General features: G+C 59.1%; 1 protein-coding gene across 1 annotated transcript; it reads left to right on the top strand.

Annotated features, from left to right (window-relative positions):
- The first annotated feature begins 1,010 nt into the window (after nt 1-1,010).
- On the top strand, nt 1,011-10,660 carry LOC129208136 (motor neuron and pancreas homeobox protein 1-like). The gene is made up of 3 exons (XM_054830380.1): nt 1,011-1,610; nt 9,369-9,529; nt 10,144-10,660. Exons 1-3 carry the CDS (start codon nt 1,175-1,177, stop codon nt 10,459-10,461), a joined length of 915 nt encoding a protein of 304 aa, XP_054686355.1. The 5' UTR covers nt 1,011-1,174; the 3' UTR covers nt 10,462-10,660.
- Nucleotides 10,661-11,612: the final 952 nt, after the last annotated feature.

The raw sequence follows: 11,612 nt of genomic DNA, 5'->3' as shown, positions 1-11,612 counted from the left end.
CCTTCCAAAGGGCAGGACCCATCACTGAACACAAACAAGCAGAGGCTTGTCTCACTGTGTCAGCATGACACAGAAAGGTGGGACCCAGAGACAGGCAGATGCAGACCCTTGATGCCAGAGACCACAGATGCACTCACATGGTACTCTGCCTCTCCCCGAAGGCTAGTGCTGGGGGTCTGGGCCAGCTCTGCTCCTGCTCACCCACATCTCCCAGACCAGCCACGGCTTTTGTCTCTGCCCTTCCCTGGTGCCACTCTCTAAGCTGTGTCTTGCCTGGGGAAGATAAGATCAGGCAAATGAGTAACAATATGCCTGTAGGCACCTGCTCTGTTGGCATCTTGGACAGACATGGGTGACAGAGGGTAGTGGCCTGTGTGTGCCCAGCTGAGGCCCACTGATCTCCCTGGCCCCGAGTGGTGCAATGGGAAAATCTCCCGTGCACGGGGTGCGGAGGAGCCTGGTGGTGACTGAGCGCCTCTCCTGCCCTCCTAGCCAGGCGCTCTGTCCCCCATGTGCCTGGGGGCTCTGCAGAGCCGGGGCAGCACTGGAGCCCAGCAGGGCTTTGCCTACCTGTGCCCAAGTCTGCCTAGTCTCTCCAGATCTCGTCCAGCCGCTGCAACCACAGACCTGCTTTCCCACGGAGGGGCTCTAAGGAAAGCAAGACTGGGTCTGGATCAGGATGATGGGCTCAGCACCCCGGGAAGTGGGTCTGCAGGCTGGGGGGACCCCCGGGGTGCAGACCAGGGCTGGGCTGCGTTGCAAGGCTGGGGAAGGGGGCAGAGCGCTCCGGGTCAGGCCCGGAGTGTCCCTGCTGCTGTGGCTGGGGGATGAGGAAGCTGGAGGAGGGAGGCCGGTGGGGAGCCTGGCCGGGGCCCGCGGGGAGGCAGTCCGGACCGGCGGGGCGGGGGGCCGGCGCTGAGCCAATGGGGAGCTGGGGCAGGTGGAGGGGGGGTTAAAACCCCCCCCGGTGCCGGCGGGCAAGCGAGTGCCCGGGAGGAGGAGCGGAGAGAAGGGCTGCCCCCGAGGGCAGCCCCGCGGAGCGCGGCGCGGCGGGGCCCCGCGGGTGGATGCCAGCCGGTGCCGGGGCTGGCCCGGGGCTGCCCGGCCGGGCTGTGCCCTGGCAGGGGAGCGGCGGGGTGCCGGGGGGCCCGGCGGCTCCGTACGGGGCCGCGCCATGCACAAGCCCATGGAGAAGTCCCAAAACTTCCGCATCGAGGCGCTCCTGGCTGAAGAGCCGGCGCGGAGTGCCTCCCCGCCGGGGCTGAGCCCCGGGAGCCCCGCGGCGAGCCCCGGCCCCGCCGGGCGCTCCGAAACCCCTTCGCCGCGGGCGCCCCCGGCCGCCGCGCCCCTCGCCCCGGCGGGCTTCGTCCCTAAGCCCGGCTTGCTGCACCTCCCCGGCCCCGGGCTCGGCTCCCTGCCGGCCCTCTACCCGCCCGCCGTGTACCCGCTCCCGGCCCTGGGGGGCCAGCACCCCGCTTTCGCCTACACCGGCATCCCCCACCTGCCACCGCCTGGCGCGGAGCACCTGAAGGCGGCCGTGGCCGGCTCTTTCCCGCTGGAGCACTGGATCCGAGCCGGGATGCTGGTGCCGAGGCTCTCCGACTTCCACGGTGAGTGACCCGGGGACCGACCCTCCCGTCGGGCGGGACGCGGCTCTCGCCCCTTCCAACCCCCCGGGGCCTCCACCGGCACAACGGGGTGCAGGTCCCCTCGGGGACGGGAGGCTGAGGCTCTCTGAGGCCGCCTCTTCGCGGATCCCCAGCGGTTCGAGTCGGGAGCCCGGCGGGGGCGGCAATCCCTTGGGGCTGACCCCAATGCGGGGCTCTTGCTGCGACCCGACCCGCTCCCCAGTCAGGGCAGGTTTGGGGGTCCCATTGGCGGGTGGGGGGAGGGAGGGGCAAGGCCCGCGCTCCGGTAGACCTCTGAGGGCTGCGGGGCCCCGGGAACCCGATCCGAAGAGCAAATTCTCGCCCTACCCCTGACCCGCTGCTGCGGGACGGCCCCGTGGGCCACTGCCCGCCCCGGTGCCCGCAGAGCCGCTCCCGGACCGGGCCAGCCACGCCGGCCCCAGCTGCCGTCTCCTCACGGGCGCTGCGGACTCGTTGGGCTCCTCCGCGGCGGGAAGGAAACGAAAATAAGGAAGCAGCGGCCGTAACCGGCACCGGGAAACGAATAAAATCCGCCCGGTGCTGTTGGGAACGAACCCGCCCGAGTCCTTATGGCGGAGCTGCCCGCCGGGACTGGGCCAGGAAGGGATGCGCGGCCGGATCCGGCCCTGGGGCCGGGGAGGGAACGGGGCTCCGGGTCCCTGCCTGCCGCTGCGCTCGCCTCGTGGGGGCGAGGAGTCGGCTCCGTGGGGCTGGTGAGCCCGGTGCCGCCGGGAGCCGCAGGAACCGGTTAGCCCGGCAGCGGGCTCGGCTCCAGCCCAGCCCCGGTCCCCCCGGGCAGGCAAGGAGGGTGGCGGCTCCCTGCACAGCCCTTTGCACGGTGGTCACGGCCAGGGCTGCGGGCAGGCACTGCATTCTGCACTGCAATGCTGGGCCACGGGTGGGGACAGTCCTGCAGGACACGGGCGGCACAAGGACCGACTTCAGGCTCTTGTCCCACCGGGGACTGCCGCTGGCACCCCTGGCAACGTGAGCCGGACCCTGCCCTGTGCTAGGGGTGAGTGGAGGTCTGATCCCTGCAAAGATGGGGGCAGTGGGCAATAAACTGAGAGAGGCTTGTTAATAAACACCCGACAGAGTATCCTAGCTGAGTTTAGCATCTTAATAACCAGGGAGCCCATTTAAAAAAGAAAAAAAAAAAAAAAAGAGGCTGGATAAGTCAGTTAAATAATAAACTGGCTGGATGAATAATAACACAAAAATGGAGAATTAACATGAAGCATCCCATTCATTGATCCTTCCTCAAATTATACCTGTGCAGGCTGAAGGCAAAGAGGCTGTTCCCTACCCCAGGCTGCTCTCCTTTTCACTGGTTCTCTGTGAACTGTAAGATAGATCTGGCTGTGGAGTGGTGGGGGCACCTAAGGGTGTGGAATAAGCCTCTGGTGCTATGGGCTGTGTGTACTCTAAGCATGCCATTAAGAACGGGGCGGGGGGGGGGGAAATCTCTATTTGCTGGTGGCAGAATGCATTCCTGCTCCTCTGCAGAGACCACCTTGTCCTTGCAGGGTCTGGGTCTCTTAGTATACCTCAGCATACAGGAGTAGGATCACACCGATGTACCTGTCCCCATGCCCTGAGCTCAGCTTCTGGCTGGGATAATGTAGAGATATTTGTCTGTCAACAAACACATCCCCCTCAAGTGCAGGATCATTTCCAGAGCTGGTTGTCTCCAAAACCCTGTTGGAAGGAGACAAATCCCAAACCGTGAGCATGAGAACAGCTTGTGGAGGGAGCTTTTGGGCTGTGCTAGAATGCACAGGAACAGCATGCCAACGGCTCTTGTGGGAAGCACTGAGCTGGGCTCCTGGGATAGCTCAGGAGAGGAAAAGCAGTTTCTGACCCAAGTATTGGTGCACAGGGTCCTGGAGAGCCCGAACCAGAGCAGAGGCAAAGGAGGCACATGCAGGTGTAACAAGGACACAGCAAAAGCTGCCAAAGCTGTAGACTTTTAAATCAGAACTGAAAGGTGTTTGCTCCCAGTTCTGGGGAGCCCTTTGCAGTGGGGATTCTCTCCCCAGGCTCTCCAGTTCACTGCTTCAGGAGTTTTCCTGCTGTGAAGCTTTTCTTGCTCCATTTTTCCCCAAAATTTGTCATGCCAAACACAGCAAATTACTCTCCATTCTCTTTGCTTGCCTGGTCTCCACATGAAGAGGGTCTGTAGGTCCCTTTCAGCCTTCTCCTTCCTCCACTACATAGCCCAGCTGCTTCTGTCTTCTCCAAGCCAGGTTTCCATTCTGAGCATTTTCAGGGTTTTCTTCCAAATATCCTCCCATCCCAAAGCACAGGGACCAAGCTGGATGCAGAGCGTGAGCTGGTGCCTCCCTGAAACAGAAGGATGAAGCTTTGTGTGTTTGCAGCTGCTCTTACTGCCTGTACCTCTCCATGGACATTGCTTCTGACTTGGGGGACTTATGCTCAGCTTGGGATCTATTCTCCTCTCCATGCCTGTTCTTCCAGGGATCCTGCTTCCCTGGTCCTTGTCTCCTGTTATTTTCACCATCATGTAGACTGTGTCATCAGACCCTGTTCCTAGTCCATCTTCAGATCCCTGTTTCAGTCCATTGGGAACATTTGGGTTCTCAAATGTGTCCTCAGCCTTTCCTCTTGTGGGCTTGCTGCAAACTCCCAAAGCAGGTATCCTTGCAGCATGTCTTGTCCCTCTAGTCACCAGGACTGGCCCCAGCTGCATATTATGGCTGTGTTTGGGCTCATATTGCCCCAGTGTGCTGGCCATGGTGTGGGGATGGGGACAGTGATGTGGGTATGCAGGGACAGGAAGGGACACCTGCATCCTGCCTAGGACATGCTGCCTGCCAAGCCCTTCCTCAGTTCTCTGAAGAGGGTGGTGGACTGAGCAGGAGCCTCCCGCTGTTGGTGTAGGGCTCCTGGGCTGCCTGTCGTTCTTGGGTGCCCTGTCCCATCACCCAGCCTGGACAGATGGACGGACCTACCTGGCTGAAGTTTGCAGAGTGACTGAGAACAAGCGTCCATGCTGCTGGTTCTGGTCATGTTTAGCTCTCCGGGTAGCAGTGGGCTGATATTTGGGAGAAATTAATCTGAAAGCCTCCTAGGACATGTTCTGGGGCATCCCAGAGGGCACTTACCCTTGTGATTTATTTATTGAAAATTCCAGGACTAAATCATTAATTCTTCCTTTAGATGCCTGTGTAGAGATGTTTTGCAGGCACGGTCTAGTTTGGTCTCCTGGGGACAGTCAGGGTGGGGGGAAGGAGCGGAACAGCCCCTGAACTGGAGCCACAAGCTCTGCAGGGGTGCTTTGCTCGGAGAAGTGCTCCTGCTGCAGTGCAAGCGGGTGCCTTGCCTTCCTCCCTAGCTGCCTCTGCGGAGCCGCAGCCAGCGCCTGCCTGCTGCAATGCGGAGTGAGAGGGCTGGGTGGGAAAGACCTGAGTGCAGGAGCAGGCAGGGATGCTGCCCACCCGGGCGCTGCTGCTCCCAGCCTGGGTCGCTGTCCTAGGGCTTTGAGCACCTCCTGAACCACACAGGAGGAGCATTTGGCACAGGGGTGCTGTGCCTATCAGTATTTCTGGGAGCTGTGATTTATTTGCCCTGGCTAGCAGCATGGAAATGCAGCACAGCGGTGGGAGTCAAGTGCAGAGACCTGCCATGGAGGAGAGTTGTAGGAGCGGAGAGCGGTGACATACAGCTGCAGGCTCTCGGGAAGAGCGAAGGATTCCCCACTGGGAACCTGGTGCTCAGATGGGTTTCCTGGGACATCGCTTCTCTGCATCACCCACTCACCACCTTGATGGCTTGGAGCCCAGGCCAGATCCTGCCCACAGTGGTGGAGAGCTGGCCTATTCACAGATTGGTAGGGGTTGGAAGGGACCTCTACAGATCATCTAGTCCAACCCCCCTGCTAGAGCAGGATCACTTAGAGCACGTTGCACAGGATGGCATCCAGGCAGGTTTTGAATATCTCCAGAGAAGGATGGACTGTGCTGGGCTAGGAGAGCAGGCAAGACAAGTCCTATCAAACTGCTTCAAAAAGCAACACCTTCCAAGGCTCACCGGGTGCACAGTGATCCGACATCAACAGGAAACTTAGGCTGGAAAACAGCTGGCAAGCAGCAATCGGGTGTCAATTGTGGTGGAGCAAGCAAGGGGCTAGGAGAGGTAGCAGGTGCCCCATGGACAGTGGTCAGGGCTGCCAGCAGGCCAGGAGAAGCCCCTGGTGATGGCCCCGATGCCAGTGAGACCACCTCTCCCCCTCCCAGCCCTGACATCTGGAGAAACACCTCCAAAGCAGACAGGGTGCTAATTTCCTCTCCTTTATCTGCTAGCCCACAAAGTTAAGTGAACTATAGCTAAACAAACCAAATTAAAAACAAGTGGTTTAATATCAACCTAGGATTACCCTTGTTATCAAGTAGATGGAACTGTATCAAATAAACCAACAATTCTTTATAAGCTTTATCTAATTATCCAGGAGGCAGCTGCCTTGTAGAGCTCCCGGCCTCAGCCTCAGAGGGCATTCCCAGCTCCAGGCCAAGCAATTTATTTACTGATATTGCAGCCAAATGCTGGGCACCCATCAGGGAATCCGAGCCCTGCCAGCCTGAAGGGATGTTGAGACGAGCTCTGATGCTGGATGTAGCACTGGAGGAGATGGCTGAGCAGATAGGAAATCCTTTGGCAAGCAAAGAAGTGATGCTGAGGCAGTCACTAGTCTTCTGGTAGGAGCTGAATAAGAAGGAGAGCCTTCCCAAAGGGTTACTCCTTCTGTGGGATGGTGGTTGTGATGGGGATGGATTCATAGCTCGACTGGCAGGGACTGGGGGAGGTGAGCCCTGGGGGGGTGCTCCCTGTGCATCCCTTGGGAGGATGTTGTCCATGTCCACGTGACAGCCTGTCACAGGACAGGGGAGGACAGGACTCCACCAAGCACACTGGTAGGACAGGCTGGAGCTACCAGCAGCCACAAGGCACCATTTCCTCTTTGATGGGGAAGCTGGAACCTACCTCATACCTTCAGACTCTGCTTCTTCCTCCTCCCTTTGCTCCTTCCCCAGTGAGAAACTGCAGACCCTCTTCCCTCTGTACTCTCCCCATGCAAAGGAGCCAGGGCCCTGCAGGGAAGCTGACAGCTGCTCTGAGGCCAGAGATGTTGGTGGTTCAGGTTCATTCTGAGCTGCTGCTGCAGGTGGCTGAAGGTCAGGTGGAACTTAGGGCTGTGCCAATTTGGGCTCACCCCACCTCATCTGCAGGCAAAATCTTGAACAAGTTGTGGTGGGGAGCAGTGGTGATGGATAATAGTAGCTGCTGAAGGGTGTATGGTCAGAGGAGGTCACAGGTTAGGTGGCCAGCCATACCTGTGTAGGCTGGGCTTTGGACTGATGGTGGCTTGGACTGTGTAACGACGGCACAGAGGGATTTGAGGGTTGGGGTTTTTTGTCAGCACTGGGGCAGGAGGCAAGGTGGGTTTCCAGGGAAGTCAGGGTCTGTGCAAGGTTTGTAATGGACACCACTGCACTAGGCCTGAATTGGAGACACTGAGATGGAGAACCTGGGACTGGCAGAGGGACCATGCTCCAGCTGTCGGTCCCCTGCATTGGCAGTTATTTGGGATATATCCTGTTTGGATTTATTTGGCTTTTGGGCAAACTTGCTGTTCTTCTTTTCCCTGCTAGACCAAGCAGTCCTCAGCATCTTACGTGGGGAAGAGCGAGTCCCTTGGAGGGGTGTTGTTAAAGCAAGCTGCCTTCCAGTCTCCTCTGAAGCTGGACGGACCAAACTCCCCATGCTTTTGGGGTTGAGACTCACTTCTGTGCCGCTACTCTTCCCACATCTGTTTTTAGTCTGGCCACATCTGACCTTGCAGGAGGCAGCACAGAGGAGCATTTTGGAGTGGTCTGAAGGATTTCTGTGCTCCCCAGAGCCAGGATGCAGTGCCCTAGGAGCTGAACACTGGGCTCTCTGCTTTGGGGTGGGGAATTCAGGCTGGGAATATGATATTTCTTCACCCCTGGCAAAACAACCTCTGGCTCCAGAAAGCACAGAAGGCCCGGATTACTGGATGCTGGGATGTGGGCACACCCTCTTCCCTTCTCTTTCCCCAAAGCATCCTCTACAGACCGTGCCCAGAAAGAGGACCTGCTAGAGGGACCCTTCCTTGAATCAGTAGAGCCAGCCTGTGCAGTGCAGTGCAGCCCCCAGTTCAGGGAGGGACTGAGGCACTGGGTACCCCAGTGCACCCTGCTGTCTAGCAGCAAAGGGGGATTACTGGGTGCTGGCCAGCACCTTTAGGCTGCCAGACGCTGCCTGGGGCTGCTTTGTGCTCCCCACCGACATCGACTGAATGAATTTCCCCTCTGGTTCTTTCTGATGCATCTCTGGCCTCCCCTCTCTGAGGAGCTGTGAAGGGTGTTAGCTTGGGCTGCCCCATCCTTGCAGATGCTGTTCCCCATGGCACCTCCTTTCCTTAGCAGAAGAGAGCCTTCCTGGGTCCGTTTGTTCCCATGTCTCTGCCCAGGATTTGTACAGCCAGAGTACCCACAGCCAGCCAGAGTCCAGAGCATGGCTGAGCTCTGCAGAGCTGCACCATCTTTCATCTGACATTTGTATTTGTCCCAGCAGTCCTTTGAGCCTCTCATTTGGTTTTAGCCCTGAATATGTTTTGTGTGCAAAATAATGCACCGTGTGTGAGGCGGAGCCATCGGCAGAGCGTGCCTCTCCAGTCCTTAGTTCAACTGGCCAGTGGCTGTATACTGGGTCCCACGGGCTGTCTCTCCTGGCACTGTGGGTCTGCAGGTGCGGGAGGGGTCGTGTCCATCCCCGCTTCCACGGGGAGTTTGCACAGCCCCAGCCCAGCCTGGGCTCTACCTGTTTGAACCGTCCCACCCAGCATCCAGATACTTGGGATCAAACCCGGATCGCAATCAGTTAATGCCCCCTTCATAAATTCCTGCCTCATGCGTCACTGCTGTGTTTGTGAAGGGCTCGGTGGACACCCTGGGAGATGGGCAGGTCAGGATCAAAGCTAGAATCTGAGGGAGATAACATGGATGGTGCCCCATGCCTTGCAAAGTGGGCCAGCTGGAGCAACTCTTGCCAAGTGGGGCACATCTCTGTGGCAACGATGCTCCGTCTCACCCCCTGAGACACAGCGGCGGGGACATGCCAAGGACCTTTCCCGTTAATGCCCCCACGACGCTGCTCCGGCACTTTACTCCCAGCTGCAAACCTCTGGGTTTGATTGCCGCTGCGGTGCTGGGAGAAGCAGTAAAAGCTGAACCCTGGGGGGACAATAAAGCCAGCGGAGAGGAGATAAGCAGGCATCAAACACAGCGCGGCAGCCACCCCACGCTGGACTCTCAAAGGTCCCTTTGTTCCCGCTGCCTCCTGATTCAGTGCCGCGCTGCTTTCAAGGGCTGCGGGCGAGATAGCTGGGCTCACGGGCAGCCCTGCCGCTGCAGCTCCTGGCAGTTGGGCAGCCACCTGCACGGCTCGGCAATAAAAAAGGAGGTTTAATTTCAGTCACAGGACTGATCCCAGTTGCACACTGAGGTCTGATAACGTATCTTGCTGGTTCCTATCAGCCAGGCAATAAAGTCATTATTGGGGCAGGAGATGATGGAAGAGACACTCACCTTCCTCCTCATCCCAGGCTTGCTGAGGGGATGTCCCCTGCAGCCCCCAGCCCCACTGTCCCCTGACCCCTGCCCACTGTCTGCCCTGCAGCCGCCCCACAGTCTGGCTTGATGGGGAAGTGCCGTCGGCCCCGCACAGCCTTCACCAGCCAGCAGCTCCTGGAGCTGGAGAACCAGTTCAAGCTCAACAAGTACCTGTCCAGACCCAAGCGCTTTGAGGTGGCCACGTCACTGATGCTCACCGAGACGCAGGTACCTTGGTCCTGGGGAGGGATGGAGCATAGCCCAAGGTCGCTGCCAGGGAGGTGGGGGGCCTGCGCTGTGGGGTGGGAAGTCAAGGTCATGGGCAATGCTGATGTCCCTCATTTGGCTGCCATCAGTCCCACACCCCACTGCCCACATCAGCAGCCCTTCCCAGAGCATCTTCTGCAGAGACCTGCCTGGTGGGCTCCAGGCTCCTCTCTTGCAAAGGGCACCCCAGAAATACTGTTCTTCTTTTTACTCAGCACCCCCAACTTAGATTTCAGAGCCTTCTCATCCCTCCCCGCACTGTGGGAGGGGGCTTTTTGTGGGGCTAAAATTCCTCTTTTAATGTCCCCGTGCAAGTCCTTGGGCATCCTGGGGGATTGCTGGTCCCCTCTGTCCCTGACCCCCACCACAGAGGCTGGGCAGGGGGAAGAGAGCAGCCCCCCAGGTATTCCTCTCCCCATGACATCCTCAGCCTCCTTGCAGACCTGCAGCACCACAGGATGCCCCACAACAAAGAGGCTTTTGGGGGGACCCTCCATGCAGGGAAGGGGAGGGGGTGAGTGGGGACAGGATGGGGCAGGGGGACACACTCTCCCCTGGGGGCTCTCCCTTGGCAGGTGAAGATCTGGTTCCAGAACCGCCGCATGAAGTGGAAGCGGAGCCGCAAAGCCAAGGAGCAGGGCGCTCAGGCGGAGGCCGAGAAGCAACGAGGGCTCAGCAAAGCCTGCGAGAAGCTGCTGCCCAGCGAACCACGGGGACAGGCTGCCGAAAGCCCTGAGTTCATGGGGTGCAGCCCCGGCTCGGGCTTTCTGCACCGCAGCACTGCCGAGCTGGGCTACAGCCCGGACTCCTCCTGCTCGGGGGGCGAGGAGGAGGAAGAAGAGGAGGATGACGAGATGGGTGCCACGGAGAGGAAGATCGACTCTGTGTTGTGAAAGGCGGACGGAGCTGGCTGGGGACAGGGGCTGCAGTGTCAGGGGTCTCTTTGCTGGCAGACACAGACTGTGCCCAAGTGGAGCAGGGGGGGCTGCAGGGCACCTGCCCCCCTTTAACTTATGTGTGTTTGGATCCTATTTAACTCATAATTATTCCTTTGTGTGTATCTGGGGGAGTCCCCACATCCCTCCCCTATAAAGCTGTTATCTGGATGCCTGTGCTCTTCCTTAGGAGACGGGAGGCTCTGCCCCCCCGCTCCTGCCACAACACTGCCCTTGCCGGGGTCCCTGGGGAGCCAGGTGGGGACAGTAGACTCACACAGCTGGAGGGGACAGACCCTGGACCCTCCTTTGACTGCACACTGCCCCTTCCCTGCAGATAGGCAGTGCCTGGAGCAAGTGCATCGCTGAGCACTGTGTGATGCTGGCTGCCCTTCCCCTTGGTGGCATGAAGGGTTGGAAGAAGGATGCCCAGGATGTGTGCCAGCCTACCCTGCCTCCATCCTGTACCCTGGTGGGGTCTGCATTTGCTGGGCAAAATTAAGCTGCCTTATGAAGCAGAGCTGATTAATTGGCTAATGCAGCGGTGCTGTTTTCCATGGTGCAATCAGCCTGGTTGCACTGGTGTGGCATTGCCCTGAAGTGAAGTGGAGATAGAGCCCTCCTGGGTTTAGGGTGGTGCTCAGGCTGTTTGTGAGGGCTCAATGCTGTGGTGAGCCCCCCTTTTCCAATAGCAATATCTAAATCCCACTCAGCTCCTTTTTGGAGTCATTCCACAATCCTCTTGGAGCCCTGCTCAGTCTGGCTGGGCTCAAATCAACCCCCCGTAGCAGGATGACAACAGACACCCTCTGCCACCTCCCTAGAAGCACTAGGCTCAAGCCCTGCCCCACCTAAGCAAGGAGGCTGCCCTTGTCCTCAGGATGCCAGAGGGTCCTGGTAGAACCTACACACCTCCCTGTATGATTTCTGAGCCTCCCCTTGGGGATGCTGAGATGGCCGTGCAGGCAGAGTGACCAGCCCCGCAATGCCCAGCCTCCCTGTCCCACCACCAGCCCGGGGGGTAGCCCTGCTTCACCGCCCCAGTGCATGTAGTTCTGCAGGAATGGGGCAGCCCGGGCTGGGATACCCCGTCCCCAGGCAGCCCATGA

Source organism: Grus americana, chromosome 6 (assembly GCF_028858705.1).
Source record: "Grus americana isolate bGruAme1 chromosome 6, bGruAme1.mat, whole genome shotgun sequence".
NCBI lineage: Eukaryota > Metazoa > Chordata > Aves > Gruiformes > Gruidae > Grus > Grus americana.
This window is presented reverse-complemented; position numbering and strand designations above follow the sequence as displayed.